Here is a 16,445-nt window from a genome sequence, read left to right as displayed (position 1 = left end):
AATCTCATCAGAGTTTATAAACTCTTTTCTGACCCACTTACCTACCTTCTTCTACATCTACCTCTTTGCAATCATGTAATAAAACCCTGGGACATTCTTTTCAAACCTCATCAGTAAATCTGCATTTCTTGAGTTATTTACTTTGTCCTGAAATTGTTTATGGTTCCTGTTATTGTACATGTTATTAAAGATTCACATCAATTTCTACCATTCTTCTAGACTTAGTAATTGGCTGTACTACTTGACAATTATTTTCTCAAATTACAGTTTTAACTAGAAATAATCGTTAAAATTTTTTTTAATGTTTATTTTTGAGACAGAGAGAGAGAAAGGGAGGGAGGGAGTGAGGGAGAGAGAAAGAGATGGCACAAGCAGGAAGAGCAGAGAAAGAGGGAGACACAGAATCTAAAGCAAGCTCTAGGCTCCGAGCTGTCAGCACAGAGCCCAACGTGGGTCACACACCCACGAGCCACGAGATCATTGACCTGAGCCGAAGTCAAGACGCTTAACTAAATGAGCCCCGTAGGTGCTTCCCCCCCTTTTCTTTCTTTCTTTCTTTCTTTCTTTCTTTCTTTCTTTCTTTCTTTCTTTCTTTCTTTCTTTCTTTCTTTCTTTCTCTTTCTTTCTTTCTTTCTCTCTCTCTCTCTCTCTCTCTCTCCCTTCCCTCCTTCCTTCTTTCTTTCTTTCTTTCTTTCTTTCTTTCTTTCTTTCTTTCTTTCTTTCTTAACTTCTGAATGGTTTAATTGCCAAATAGTTGGAAATGATTATTGGTTAAGGAAAGGTCCAAATCAATACAGCTTTTTTTTTTTTTTAGTTCATATCTTTTATTAATCCATATACAATTACTTGTCTTCTGGTTTGTTAAAGTAATAGGTCAGACAACATTTGCCACAATAATGTCTGTCAAAGTGTCTGTTATTAAGAATTCCAGTACATTCATCTGAAGGGCACTCCCGATGAAGGCTACTGATTTTGCCATTTTCATCCACCTTATAGTACTTCAGGACAACCAGCTTAACTTTGTTTATGTTTTTTCTTCTTGAGAGCGGTGAAAGACTTCTCTTCCTTTTCTCAGCAACACCAAGTCTCAACACAAGATGAAGAATGGACTACTTTTGAATGTTGTAATCAAAGTACATCTATCTTCCAGTTGCTTGCCAGCCAAGATCAGTCTCTGATGATCAAGAGGAATTCCTTCCTTATCTTGGATCTTGGCCTTTACATTTTCTATTATATCCAAGGGTTCAATCTCGCGAGTGATAATCTTCCCCATAAAAGTTTTCATGGAAATCTGCATCTTGCCAGCGGTTCCACCTGGCAGTGCTCTCGTGGGAAGGGCGAATCCCCAGGAACAGAGTGGGGTCCAGGAGGTTCTCGGGCCACATGGGGAAAAGCGGTTCCACTGCTGGAAGGACACCTGGCAGAGACTGTTGAAGCCACCCAGTCCCAGCAGACCCCAGAAGGCGGCCACATTCGCTGGTACTGTGGCAAGGTCGTTAAGGGTGAAGCCTGATGCCAGATGTGTGTTGTGATTTTTCATAATCCCTGAAACGCTGCTGCTACACTGTCTCGCGAACTTTTTCTGGGGCGGACTGGCACCTGGCCGCAGTCCTGGGGCACCAGCAGCAGCAGGGTCCAGAGGGCGTTCCTGGGTGCAGCCGACATTCGGCCATCACTCATTCGGCCATTGCTCAGTGAGCCAAATCAAAACAACATTTATTACATCTTTAAAATATCACAAATAAGGAGCACCTGGGTGGCTCAGTCAGTTAAGCATCCGACTTCAGCTCAGGTCATGATCTCATGGTCCATGAGTTTGAGCCCTGCATTGGGCTTTGCACTGACAGCTCAGAGCCTGGAGTCTGCTTTGGATTCTGTGTCTCCCTCTCTCACTGCCCCTCCCCCACTCACTCTCTGTCTCTCAAAAGTGAATAAACGCTTAAAAAAATTTAAAATAAAATATCACAAAAAAGTCTGAAAAATCATCCAGAATCTTGCTGTTTCTGTAGCTGGACAACTTAAACCTTATTCATCAAGCTGCTGAACTGTCCCTTTTTCAGAAACATAGATACTATCCAAAAATTTTCTGATATCCTTATTGTGTAACCATTGCTTGCTGAATCAGAGCAGCTGAGTTTGATACAAGTCAATGTCATTTCCTTCAAGAATTAACTCATTGTTCTGGGCTTGTGATACAGCACAAGCAACACCTGGCCTCACCTGTAGAAGTATTTTTCACCCAAGAAATTTTGGATTTCGACAAGAGAACCATTCTCCTGAATAACAACACTAATGGGGAAGTGAACACAGACATCTTGTAATGGAAGCCCAGTGTAACGCCCTTGATCATGTTCTGTACATGACTATAGATGGTGCAAACAATAGCCAGTTTTTCTCTATTTCCCCACCATTTGTCAACTCAGAGCCTCTTCTTTTACTTTCCAAGACTGAGTCCTACATTGATGTGACTGAAAAGTCCCTTCACAGGGTTCCTCTGGAGCCCTTTACAATAACAGTGCATCCCTTCAGAGTGATGTTGACATTTTCTGGAATGTCTGCGGTCTGATTGCTAGAATGGTCTTCATTCTCACAGTAGATGTGGCAAAGAGAGCAGAAATAATCATCTCCATTCTGTGATATTTCATGCTATAGCATGAACAACTAGATTTTACAAGGAATTTAACAATGCATGTTAAATTGTTTGATTATGAAACTTGTAATCTGAAGTTCTTGGGAGAACTTCAAGGGGTCCAAGATACTTTATCATATTTTCAAAGGAGACTTTTAGAGCCAAAGAAAAGATAATCAAAACCACTGCCTTAAAGAAAAAGGATTAATTGTAACCATCCAGATAATAAACTTCAATATTATAATTTGATTTTCAATACTGTTATTTAACATAATTAACTTGTTATTAATAAACAAACACTGCTTAGGGTGGCTGTCCAGCTACCAGTGATTCTATCTTCCCAGAGAAAGGCTATAAATACAGGAGAAAGGTGCATACCTAAGACATTTTAACATACCCTGGGTACAGCTAATTGATCTAGAAGTTGAAAAGGCATCTAGGCTGTTTAATCAGATTCTTTCCTTCAGAAATTTGAAACTATCGCTTCTCGGCCTTTTGGCTAAGATCAAGTGTAGAAATTTGAAACTAAAATACTATTTTAGTATCAAGGTGATAAATAACAAAGGAGTATGACTGACAGAAAACATAGATCCAATATTTTAGAACGTAAAGGCACCATAAGGGCGCCTGGGTGGCTCAGTTGGTAAAGCATCCAACTTTGGCTCTGGTCATGATGTCATGGTTTGTGAGTTTGAACTCGCATCAGGCTCTCTGCTGTCAGCACACAGCCCACTTTGGATCGTGTCTCCCTCTCACTCTGCCCACCCCATCCCACCCCCCACTCTCGTGCACCACTCTCTCTCAAAAATAAATAGTTAAAAAAATATATTCAAAAAAAAGTATGTAAAGGTACCATTAAAGATTCTTCTCCCATCATTGTTCCATTCTCCTAAATTGGGCCCAACTCAGTCCTATAAAATAAACTAGTAAGTGAAATCACTAGCTGGTATCTCAAAATTGTGCTTCCCTACAAGGATTAAATTTTCATTGTATATGAAGACCTATTATAAAAACCAGTATCTATGTTTAAGCAAATTTAGTAGCTTTTGCTTGATTTTATTCAAAACAGTATTTCTAGAAGAGAACAAATTACCTTAAGACTACATGTTAAGATCATACAAGAGAAGATATTCCTGGAGAGACTTCCCAAAATCTGATAGACTATCAAGTCCTTTGGCTAGGAACAGTAAGTTATTAATCCGCAACTAATTACATCCTTCCATAGTCCATGGACTTCATCATGCAGACATAAAGATAACTCTACTCAAAACTAAGAAAAACAGATGAAGCTTTTCTAAGGAAACCCATATTTCCTCATTTTCTCCATTATCTAACCCCATTTACACCTTTTAATCTGGCACTCTCCTCTTAGAGTTACTTGCTTTCTTGCCCTACTCTATATGCTTTATTATCTTCAGGCTCAAAAAGTGAACTAGTTATTTTCAAAAATGTTGATATAAGATAGGTCAAGGAATACACTTTATTTCTTTTAGTACTTACAGAAACACCCACACAATTAAAATGAAAATTTCACAGAGCAATAGTTTAATACAGTCTGATATTTTCTATTCTATTTCATTCTTTCAAAAGTCATTACAACCTATCACAGAGATTTCACAAGGCAAGTATAACTCACAGTTTAACAGAAATATATAAGAAGTACATCATGACTAAGTATGAAGATTGGTTTAACATTCAAAAATCAACCAGCATAATTTACCATATTAAAAAGTAAAATCACATGATGATCTCAATGAGACATAAAAAAGCACTGGACAAAAGTCAATAGCATGCATGGAAAAATAACTCTCAACAAACTAGGAACAGAAGAGAACTTCCTCCAAACTACAGAGGACATCTATGAAAATCCTACAGCTAAAATCATACTTAAAGATGAAAGATTAAAATGTTTTGTCCCTAAAACACAGACAAGGCAAAGATATTTGCTCCTACCACTTCTATTCAGGTTCTAGCCAACAAAATGAGGCAAGAAAAAAATAAAAGACATTCTGTTTGAAAAATAAAACTGCCTTTTTTCTTCAGACGACATGATCATCTGCATAGAAAACCATACAGAATCTTTTTAAAAGGCTACAGAAACTAATAAATGAGTTGAGCAAGGTTACAGGATATAAGAGCAGTAGAAAAAAATAAAATTAATTGAAGGGACACAGGAAACAAGTGAAAGAACTCCCAATGGCTAAAGCTGGAACAATTTGGTCAATAAATTATTAGATTATAACTCAAAATATAAAATAAATATACATGAGTCCACATAGATATAAATACATGATTGAGCAAACAACTGGGAGATAAGAGTAAATCTCCCACACAGAAAATTTCCAAATAACTTATGTTTTCTCTATTTCAATCTCAGGGAAGTGGAACATAACCCTTCACTCCTTTTGTGTATGGCTGCTTTTCTTTCCAAAGTATACAGTAGGAAAGTGAGCAAAAGAGTAACTTTATGGTGGAGAATCTGACAAAGGCCAACATGGACAATATGACATGTTGATAGTAGGTACTTTTGATATGACATAATAAAAATGGCATTTTTCCTCTGTGATCTTTTTGCCAAAAACCCATAACCCATTCTAGTCATGAGAAAAAACATTACACAATAATTGATTGAGAGACACTCAACAAAATATCTAACCAATCTTACTGAAAACTCTCAAGACCATCAAAATGAAGGAAAGTGTGAGAAACACCCAGAAGGAGCCTAAAAAACATGATCACTAAATACAATGTGATATTCACAATGAGACGTTAGGTAAAAAAGGAACAAAAAAAGGACGTTAGGTAAAACTTAAGGAAATTCAAACGAAGTATAGGCTATACTTAATAAGAATTTATAGGGGCGCCTAGGTGGCTCAGTCGGTTAAGCGTCTGACTTCGGCTCAGGTCATGATCTTGCGGTTTGTGAGTTCGGCCCCGCATCGGGCTCTGTGCTGACGGCTCGGAGCCTGCAGCCTGCTTTGAATTCTATGTCTCCCTCTCTCTCTGCCCCGACCCTGCTCATACTCTGTGTATCTCTGTCTCTCAAAAATAAATAAATGTTAAAAAAAATGTTAATAAAAATAATAATTTATAAATATTGGCTCATTAATTGAGACAAATGTACCATACTAATATAAAATATTAATAATAAGAGATGGACTCCAATGCTATTGAATCCTGTCCTTTTCATTTTTTTTAAATAGGCCATGAATAGCTAATTCTTAAAATCTTGTTTTTCTCAACCATAGAAAAATCTGTCATGTATACCTTATATCAAAGGGGTAAATGAAAGGTTCTAATGACTCATGAAAATTGTTTGAGAGCATAAACCCAAAGCATAACACAGAAAAATTCTTATTAAAACTATGAGAAGCCTAATAAAAATCTTTGCTATAGGCCTCTCAACCGATATTACTTCTTAAATAATAAAATTTTCCAGCAATTCTTATATGCAGATTTTTGTTTTAGTAACTTAGCAGAGAACATTGTGCAGAGGAATAAACGGCTGCCTCAGAACTGCTGCTCAGAATAAATATTTATAAACCTGCCAACCTGGCACTGATTTTTTTTTTCCAACGTTTTTAATTTATTTTTGGGACAGAGAGAGACAGAGCATGAACGGGGGAGGGGCAGAGACAGAGGGAGACACAGAATCGGAAACAGGCTCCAGGCTCTGAGCCATCTGCCCAGAGCCTGACGCGGGGCTCGAACTCACGGACCGCGAGATCGTGACCTGGCTGAAGTCGGACGCTTAACCGACTGCGCCACCCAGGCGCCCCTACTGATTTTTTATAGAATGAATGCAAGCAAGAAATCCAAAGCTTATTTTTTTTTTCACAGAAAAATATTTTTATTTTTTTATTTATTTATTTATTTTTTTAATTTTTTTTTTCAACGTTTTTTATTTATTTTTGGGACAGAGAGAGACAGAGCATGAACGGGGGAGGGGCAGAGAGAGAGGGAGACACAGAATCGGAAACAGGCTCCAGGCTCCGAGCCATCGGCCCAGAGCCTGACGCGGGGCTCGAACTCACGGACCGCGAGATCGTGACCTGGCTGAAGTCGGACGCTTAACCGACTGCGCCACCCAGGCGCCCCCAGAAAAATATTTTTAATACAGACTTTCAGCAGAGAAGTTGACCAGTATATCCTAGTAAAATGAGATAAATGAACAGTGTTTCACTGCACTATATGGTAATCCCTCCACAAAAATAAAAATAACTGCAACAGAAGGGAGTCTGGGTGGCTCAGTCAGTTAAGCTTCTGACTTCAGCTCAGGTCATGATCTCACAGTACGTGGGTTCAAGCTCCGCTTCGAGCTCCGTGCTGACAGCTCAGAGCCTGGAGCCTGCTTCGGATTCTGTGTCTCCCTCTCACTCTGCCCCTCCCCTGTTCATGCTCTGTCTCTCTTTCTTTCTCTCTCTCAAGAATAAATAATAACTACCATAGAGGAAATCACACACGTAAACAATTGGGGAGATGGGATGTGAGGTATATGAAAACTCTCTGTATTATCTTTACCACTTTCCTATAAACCTGAAAGTATTCCAAAATAAAAACCTTATTTTAAAAGGTCATTTAAGTTGCATATAGAAAGTTTATCTATTTTGTTGTATGTAATACACTAAAAAAAAAAAACATACATTATTTCCATGTGCTAGCAGCAATTGGAAACTGAAAATTTTAAAGTACCACTTACATTAATATGACAAGCATGAAATTTTTAGGGATAAATCTGATAAAGGTATATAAGACCTATATATTGTAATTTTAAAAGACATAAATAAAGGGAGAAATAACACATAGGTAGATCAGAGGACTCAGTATTTTAAAGATGTCAAGTTTCCTCAAATAGAATTATAGACCCTAAGCAAATGCCCAGCAGACTTTTTGGTAGAAACAGGCTGATTCTGAAATTTATGTAAATATATAAGATGTAGAATGTCTAACTTTAAAAAAGATGAACAGAGTTGGAGGCCTTGTACTACCAATTTCAAGACTTCTTAAAAACCTACACTGGGGCACATCACTGGCTCAGTCAGTACAGCATGCAACTCTCAGGGGTCATGAGTTCAAGTCCTACATTGGGCAAAGAGCTTACTTATTAAACAAACAAACAAACAAAAAAAACCCACAACAAAACAAAACAAAACCCTACAGCATTCAAAATAGTCTGAGACTGGTGTAAGGATAGACAAATGAACAACAGAGCAAAATAGAGCGTCCTGAAATAGAACCAAATTTATAGTAAGGGGATTTTCAACAAACGTGCAAAAGCAAATCAAGAAGAAAAAGCATTTTTAATAAACTGTGGGAACAACTGTATAGCCACTGCCAAAAGAAAAAGAAAAAAAAAAAACCTTGATACTTACCTCACATCATGAACAAACATTTAAATATAACTAGATCACAGACCAAAAGCCAATAACTGAATCTATAAAATTGCTGTAAGAAAATAAAGTAGAAAATCTTGGTGATATTGGGCCTGGCAAAGATTTCTTTAACATAACAAAAACATGCACAAATCATAAAAGCAAAACCAATACTTTAAGTTTTATCAAAATTAAAAACCCGCCTATCAAAAACACTGTTACTAAAGGAGAAACCACAGAGGGAGAGAAAATATTTATGAAACGTGTTTGAAAAAGGACTTGTGTATACAGTACATAAAGAACTCTTGCAATTCAAAAGTAAGAAAACTCATTAATTAACTAGACAAAAGATTTAAACAGACCCGCAAACCAAAGAAGACATACAGATGGCAGATAAGCAGATGAAAAGATGTACAATATAGCCAGTCAATTGGGAATTGCAAATTAAAAACCACAGTAACACACCATTACTTACCACTAAAATGAGAAAATTAAAAAGACTGACAAAAATGAGTATTGTTGAAGATGCGGAGCGACTGGAACTCTAATCTTACATATTTGCTGGTGAGAACATAACATGTACACTTTGGAAAGCTGTTTACCAGTTCCTTAAAAATTTATGTATATACCTATCTATAACCCAACCATTCTACTCCTAGGCATTTACCCAAGGGAAATAAAAAGCATGTATCCTCACAAAGACTTATACATGAATGTTTACAGTAGCTTCATTTGTAATAGTAGAAAACTGGAAACAAACTAAATGATCATCAGTAGGTAAATAGATAAACACCTTGTGACATATTCAAAATGGAATATATTCAGCAGTAAGAGAGAATGCATAAAACAGATTAATTGTAAAATAATTATGCTGAGGGCAAGAGGTCAAAAAAAGGTATACTATATGATTCACTTATACAAAATTCTAGAAAATGCAAATTAATCTACATGAAATAGATTATACAATAATAAAAGATGAGGCAGGAGGAGAAGAAGGAGAAAATTACCAAGGGGCATGAGGAAACTTAAGGGCATATGTCAAAATTTATCAAGCTGTATACCTTAAATATGTGCAGTTTAATTGCATGTAAATCAATTATATTTCAATAAATCTGTTTAAGTCATATATACTTTTTTAAATGTTTATTTATTTTTGAGAGAGACAGAGATTGCATGCATGCACACAATCAGTGGCAGGGGAGGGGCAAAGAGGAAGACAAAGATTCCCAAGTAGGATCCACACTGCAAGCAGAGCCCAACACAGGGCTCAAACCCATGAACTGTGAGATCATGACCTGAGCTGAAACCAAGTTGGATGCTCAACCAACTGAGCCACCAAGCTTCCCCACTTTTTCTTTTTTAATGTTTATTTATTCGGGGGTGGTGGGGAGTGTTCGTGTGTGCAAGTGGGGTAGAGGCAGGGAGACAGGATCCCCTTTAGTGCATATTACAAAAATAATCAAGATAAACTATAAATTGAGAATGCTCAAAAATGAAGGTAATTTATAATGAACACACCTTGACACACACACACACACACACACACACACACACACACACAAACAAACCTATGTGTACAGGTGTATACATACTTCCTAATAAAAAAGAAAATGGACTAGTTAACTTAATGAAATACAAGGAAATAAGAATTTTTAAGGGGCACCTGACTGGCTCAGTTGGTTAAGCATCCAACTCTTGGTTTCAACTTAGGTCATGACCTCACAGTGGTAAGACTGAGCCCCATGTCAGGTTCTACACCAATCGTGGAGCCTGCTTGGGATTTTCTCTCTGTCCCTTCCTGGCTTATACATGTGCATGCTCTCTCTCAAAATAAACATTATTTTTTTTAAAAGAATTTTTAAGGGGCTACTGGGTGGCTCAGTCGGTTAAGCGTCTGACTTCAGCTCAGGTTATGATCTCATGGTTTGGGAGGCTCTGTCTGACAGCTCGGAAGCCTGAAGCCTGCTTCAGATTCTGTCTCCCTCTCTGCCCCTCCCATGCTCATGTTCTCTCTCTCAATAATAAATAAACGTTAAAAAAATAAAAATTTTAAAAAAAAAACAATTTTTAAGATATTTGAGTCACAGCTTTTTGAATTTTTTTTTTAATGTTTTTTATTTATTTTTGGGACAGAGAGAGACAGAGCATGAACGGGGGAGGGGCAGAGAGAGAGGGAGACACAGAATTGGAAACAGGCTCCAGGCTCCGAGCCATCAGCCCAGAGCCTGACGCGGGGCTCGAACTCACGGACCGCGAGATCGTGACCTGGCTGAAGTCGGACGCTTAACCGACTGCGCCACCCAGGCGCCCCAAGTCACAGCTTTTTGAAAAGCATACTACTCATAATCTGAAGATATGGGCAGTTTTAAGCCAAGTTAAAAAAAAAAAAAACAAAACTGAGTAGATCCATAAGCAGCCGTCATACTATCAAAGAATATAAAATAATTTTAGAATTTTAGCACCTGAAAAGTTCCTCTAATCCAACATCGTCATTTTACAGTATGAAATGTGAAGCCCAGAAGGGTTTAAGTCAACTGCTAAGGTCACATCAAGGCAGAGCCAAGACTATAATCAAATTTGTATAATTTTAATTTAAAAGGAATTTCAAGATCAATCATCATTTCATTATCATACTGATCAATTTTCAATTCAACAATATTTAATGAACATTTCCTAGGCATTGTAGGAGTATATGGCAATTCTTACCTTCAAGTTTTCAATGTCAATTTGAGGCCTATTAAATATTTCAGTCATAAGTGCTATTTTCTTTAAAGAAACCTCTGGCATTAATAGAAGGATCAAGTTATGCTCATAATAAATTCTCTCTCTTTTTTTTTTTAAGTATTCTCAATTTACAGAGTTTGTTTGGCTTGGTTATTTTTATAATACACATATAAAGGAAATCAACCAATCCTGTCTAGCCAATTTTTTCACATTTAAAGAATTGAACACTTTTAAAGAATGGAAAGGTTGCAAAGTTGGCAGCCTGTGAGCTATGTTTTACCCACAAGTACATTTTGTCTGTCTGCATAGTGTTTTAAAAAACCTAAATGTGTGGCTAACATTTACAATTAGCACACCTTGTATTAAAATCTGGGTTTCCTAATTTCGTTGAAACACTGGAAGATCTGACACAACGACACATGCATCCTTCATGGCAAAAACTGAGCAATGGTTAGACTCTTGAATACCTTAGACAAATAAGACATAATTACAACTTTCAAAAACCTCACAGTTATTAGAGATAAGCACATAAGCAAGTCATGGCAGTCCTTACAATTTTACTATGTGCCAAACACTGTGTGACAGATATTACACTAAAAATGAAAATAGGGGCACCTGGGTGGCTCAGTCAGTTAAGCGTCCGACTTCAGCTCAGGTCATGATCTCACGGCTAGTGAGTTCGAACCCCGCGTCGGGCTCTGTGCTGACAGCCCAGAGCCTGGAGCCTACTTTGGATTCTGTGACTCCCTCTCTCTCTCTCTGCCCCTCCCCTGCTCATGCTCTGTCTCTCTGTGTCTCTCAAAAAATAAATACATGTTAAAAAAAATTGTTTAAAAAAATGAAAATAGAATAAGATGGAGGTACCAAAGAAGTGATAATCATTTGTCAAAAATACTGTTTTGGGAAGGCTTCATGGAGAAGAAAGAACTTGAGCTGTGTTTTTTAAGAGTAATGTTTCTTCCAGGTGAACAGGAGAGAAGAGGACAGTTTAGGAACAGCCAACTGCCATGTTCACAGTTATAGGATCACATAAGTAGGCATGGTTGAAATACAAGGCATCATGCAGTTTGTGAAGAAACAGTATGCCTTTGAAAGATGGACTGAAGGCCAGATCAAGAAGGACTCTTGTATCGGATGCTGAGGAATGTGAGTTTCATCCTATACATCAGTATTGTTCTCACAGTGCTCCTAAGGAGATTACTCATGATTCAACATAGCTGTGAGAACAAATAAAAAGGGAAAAGGTATAATAGTTGATTGCCCTAGTTACTGATTCAACTAAATTACTAAAAGATAATTTATGAGCATAGCCTGATCCTTGTTCTGTTAACAGAACAAGAGGAGCCCTACTTTGCCTACCTTATGTAGTTGTTCTATTTTAAAATTTCTTTGAACAAAAAAATTCTGTTATAAACAAATTTATTTTTTAAAAAGCTTGAACATGAGCCATTAAAAATATTTTATCAATCTTTACCCAATACACTACATTAACAAAACAAAGGATAAAAATCATATGATCATCTAAATAGATGCAGAAAAAGCATGTGACAAAATTCAACATCTATTTATGATAAAAACCCTCAACAAAGTGGTTATAGAAGAAATCTACCCCTCAACATAATACAGGCCCTATGACAAATCCACAGCTAACATCATACTTAAAAGTGAAAAGATGAAGGAATTTCCTCTAAGACAATGATGCCCACTCTCACCACTTTTATTCAACATAGTATTCAAAGTCCTAGCCACAGTAGTTAGTCAAGAAGAATTGGAAAGGAAGAAATAAAATTGTCAATTTGTAGATGACATAATACAATATATAGAAAACCCTACAGATTCCACAAAAAAAAAAAACCTACTAATACAAACTAATAAATGAAAATTAACATACAGAAATAGGTTGCACTAATAATGAACTATCAGAAAGAAATTAAGAAAACAATCCCATTTACAACTGCACCAAAAAGAATAAAATATCTAGGAATAAATTTTATTAGGGAATGAAAGACCTACATTCTGTAAAACATTGATGAAAGAAATTGAAGACAGCAAAAATAAATGGAAAGATATTCTGTGCTCATGGAATGGAAGAATTAATAGTGTTTAAATGTCCATATTACCCAAAGCAATCTATAGATTCAACGCAATCCCCATCAAAACACCAATGGAATTTTTCACAGAACTAAAACAAAGAATCCCAAAACTTGCATGGATCCACGAAAAGACCCTGAACAGCCAAAACAATCTTGAGAAAAAACAAAGCTAGAGATTATCACACTTCCTGATTTCAAATACTACAAAGCTGCAGTAATCAAAACAGTATAGTACTGGCATAAAAACGCAGACACATATATCAGTGAAACAGAAAAGAGAGCTCAGAAATAAACCCACACATACATGTTCAATCTATCTATAACAAAGAAAGCAAGAATATACAATGGGGAAAAATAGTCTCTTCAATAAATGGTATTGGGAAAATTGGACAGCCATGTGCAAAAAAATTAAACTGGACCACAAAAACAAACTCAAAATGAATTAAGGATTTGAATGTGAGGCCAGAAACCATGAAATCCCTAGGGGGGAAAAGAAAACAGATGATAAGCCTTTTAACATTGGTCTTACTCATATTTTTTTGAACCAGTCTTCTCAGGCAAGGGCAACAAAAGGTAAAATGAATATATGGCATCATATCAAGCTACCAGCTTTTGCACAGAAGAAACCCTAAACAAAATAAAAAACAATCTAACTGAATGGAAGAAGACATTTACAAATTATACATCTGATAAGGGATTAATAGCCAAAATATACAATGAACTTACACAATTTAATACATACATTTTAAAAAAAACCTACTTAAAAATGAGGAAAGGATCTGAATATTCTCCTAAGGAAGACATACAAATGGCCAACAGACACATGAAAAGATGCTCAACATCAATAATCATCAGGGAAATACAAAGCAAAAGCACAAGGAGATATCACTTCATACCAGTCAGAATGGCTATTATCAAAAGGACAAAAAATAACAGGTGTTGGCAAGGATGTGAAGAAAAGGGAACCTTCATACACTGTTGGTAGGAATGTAAAGTGGTGCAGCCACTATGTAAAACAATATGGATGCACCTCAAAAAATTAAAATTAGAGCTACCACACAATCCATCAATTAAATTTCTAGGTATTTATCCAAGAAAACCAACAACCACCAATTCAAAGAGATATATGCACATCTATGTTCACTGTAGCATTAGCCAAGGGAAGGAACCAATCTAACTGTCCATCAATAGATGAATGGATAAACAAGATGTGGTGTATATATACACAATGGAATATTACTCAGCCATAAAAAAGAATGAAATCTTGACATTTAAAACATGGACAGACCTAGAGGGTTTTATGTTACAAGAAGTCAAAGACAAATACCATAGGACTTGACTTATATGTAGAATCTAAAAAGCAAAGCAAATGAACAAACAAAAAAGAAAGAGACTCACAGATGTAGGAAGCAAGCTACCAGACTGGAGAGGGGTTGGGGGCTGGGCAACATAGGTGAAGGATTTTAAGAGGTACATATTTCCAGTTACAACATAAGTAAGCCATGGGGATGTAATGCACACCATAAGTAGTATAGCCAACAATATTGTAACAATTTTGTATGGTGACAGATGATGACTTATTGTGGGATCGTTTTAAAATGAACCGTATAAAATTTCACTATGATGTACACCTAAAATTAATGGAATATTGTGTCAATTATATTTCAATTAAAAAAATGAAAGACTTTGAGGAGAAAGTTAAGATTGTGGAGGAGTAGGGTGACCCTAAGCTTGCCTCCTACCTTGAACACAGCTAGATAAATATCAAATCATTCTGAATACCCAAGAAATCAATCAGAGGTCTTAGAGAACAAAGTTGCAAGTCTACAAGCAGAAAAAATGACCCATGGAAGGTAGGCGTTGCAGAGAGTTGATTTGGGGGAGAAAAGTGCCACAGCCGCAGCAGAGGAGACAGCCCAGATCGCAGAGAGAGGAGTGAGAGAGAATAAGAGAGAAAAAGAAAAAAAAAATAAAAATAAAAAAGTGAAAACATGTACAGGGACCTGCACACGAAAACTGTTCCCCAAAACCATTGACTGGGAAAAAGGGGAGGGTTTAAATACTATCAATTTTTATAAACAGTTGAGCGCAGAGTATGAAGTTTGAGAAGTTAGTGCTGTTGCCAGGGTCACGCCTAACACTGCTTGGGGGAAAGAGGGTGGAGCCCTAGAAGCTGGCTAGGCAGTCTCAGGATCTCCTGAGTGCAGGAGAAGCAGCGGTTCCCCTGCTTAGAGTGCATTTGGTAGAGGTGATATAGCCTCTCCGCACTCAAAGGACCCTGCTGGCACCATCAAGCTACCCCATTCACTGGCATGGGAACAAAGACACAGGTTGAGAGCAGCAAACCCTGGCACTGGCTGTGTTTTACAACTTACCATAAAATCCAAACACTGTGCTGTGGCACAACTGTTTTCTGGGATAAGCCAGCACAGGATACAGCGCCGCAAGACCCTCCCCCAAAGGATCAGCGTGGGTCTGTTCCACTGGATTCACTGAAGTGTAGTTTTGAAACCCAGCCTCACAGGAGATAAAACACAGGAGTGCTGACAGGTGGACAGCTCAGACAAAAGGTGAGGGCAGAAATCTGATGGAAGCCGGGGACACAGGGGGGCAATAATTTGTTCATCTGTGAAGGCTTCCTAGGGAGTGCCAGGCATGGGCTTCCTTATCTAAAGATGGGAGAGTGGGGCAAAGCAATATTTACCCCTCGTCAACCAGCAGTGGTGGGCCTCAGTGAGACAAAAACAGCACCACCAAATGAAGACCAGAACCACTTACACCAAGCTCTGCCCACCTGCATCCTGCAGACGCCATCTTCACTTGGGCAAGTGCACCAGAGAATCAGAGCAGCAGGCCCCTTCCCTCAGATGACCAGCACAAGCCTCTCAGAGGCACCAAGCCTACTGATCAGAGTGCTGCAAAGCGTCAGCTCTTGGGGAAACTGGATCTAACTTCCTTTGAGTTTGTTTTATTTTTGTTTTTTGTTTTGTATACAGAAAGAGTAATTTTAATTTTAATTACTTTAAATTTTATTATCCTTTTTGGGTTTTTTTTCCTATCAAGCTTCTCTTAACAAGAAGACCAAAACACATCCAGGATCTACTTCCTTTATTCTTTTTTAATTTTTAAATTTATTTTATTTTTTATTTTATTTTTTTGACCTCCAAAATAACAAGGTGGCGGAATTCACCACAAAAGAAAGAACAGGAAGAAATGGCAGCCAGAGATTTAATCAGTAGAAATGTAAGTAAGATGTCTGAACTAGAATAAAACAACAATTATAAGGATTCTAGCTGGGCTTGGAAAAAAGCATAGGAGACACTAGAGAATCCCTTACTGCAAACATAAAAAAACTAAAATCTAGTCAATTAAAAATGTTATAACTGAGATGCAAACTCGAATAGATGCCACAAGAACAAAGACGGATGAAGCAGAGGAGTAAATCAGTGATAAAGATAAAACTATGGAAAATAATGAAGCTGGAAATACGAGAGAAACAAAGGTAATAGATTACAAAGGTGAATTTAGAGAACTCAGCAACTTATAAAACATAATTAATATTTGCATCATAAGAGTCCCAGAAAATGAAGAGAGAGAGAAAAAGGAGCAGAAGGTTTATTTGAACAA

At 37.3% G+C, this 16,445-nt stretch overlaps 2 protein-coding genes across 3 annotated transcripts in view; both read right to left on the bottom strand.

Annotated features, from left to right (window-relative positions):
• BLTP3B (bridge-like lipid transfer protein family member 3B) overlaps nt 1-16,445 on the bottom strand; it is a 113,770-nt gene that overhangs the window by 76,836 nt on the left and 20,489 nt on the right. The window lies entirely within an intron of this gene.
• LOC131519029 (ubiquitin-ribosomal protein eS31 fusion protein-like) lies at nt 701-3,103 on the bottom strand. Its single transcript, XM_058741666.1, is given in 2 exon segments — nt 701-1,132; nt 1,135-3,103. Coding segments are annotated over 2 exon segments (696 nt in total). The 5' UTR covers nt 1,541-3,103; the 3' UTR covers nt 701-842.

This window comes from Neofelis nebulosa, chromosome 8 (genome assembly GCF_028018385.1).
Source record: "Neofelis nebulosa isolate mNeoNeb1 chromosome 8, mNeoNeb1.pri, whole genome shotgun sequence".
Lineage (NCBI taxonomy): Eukaryota > Metazoa > Chordata > Mammalia > Carnivora > Felidae > Neofelis > Neofelis nebulosa.
This window is presented reverse-complemented; position numbering and strand designations above follow the sequence as displayed.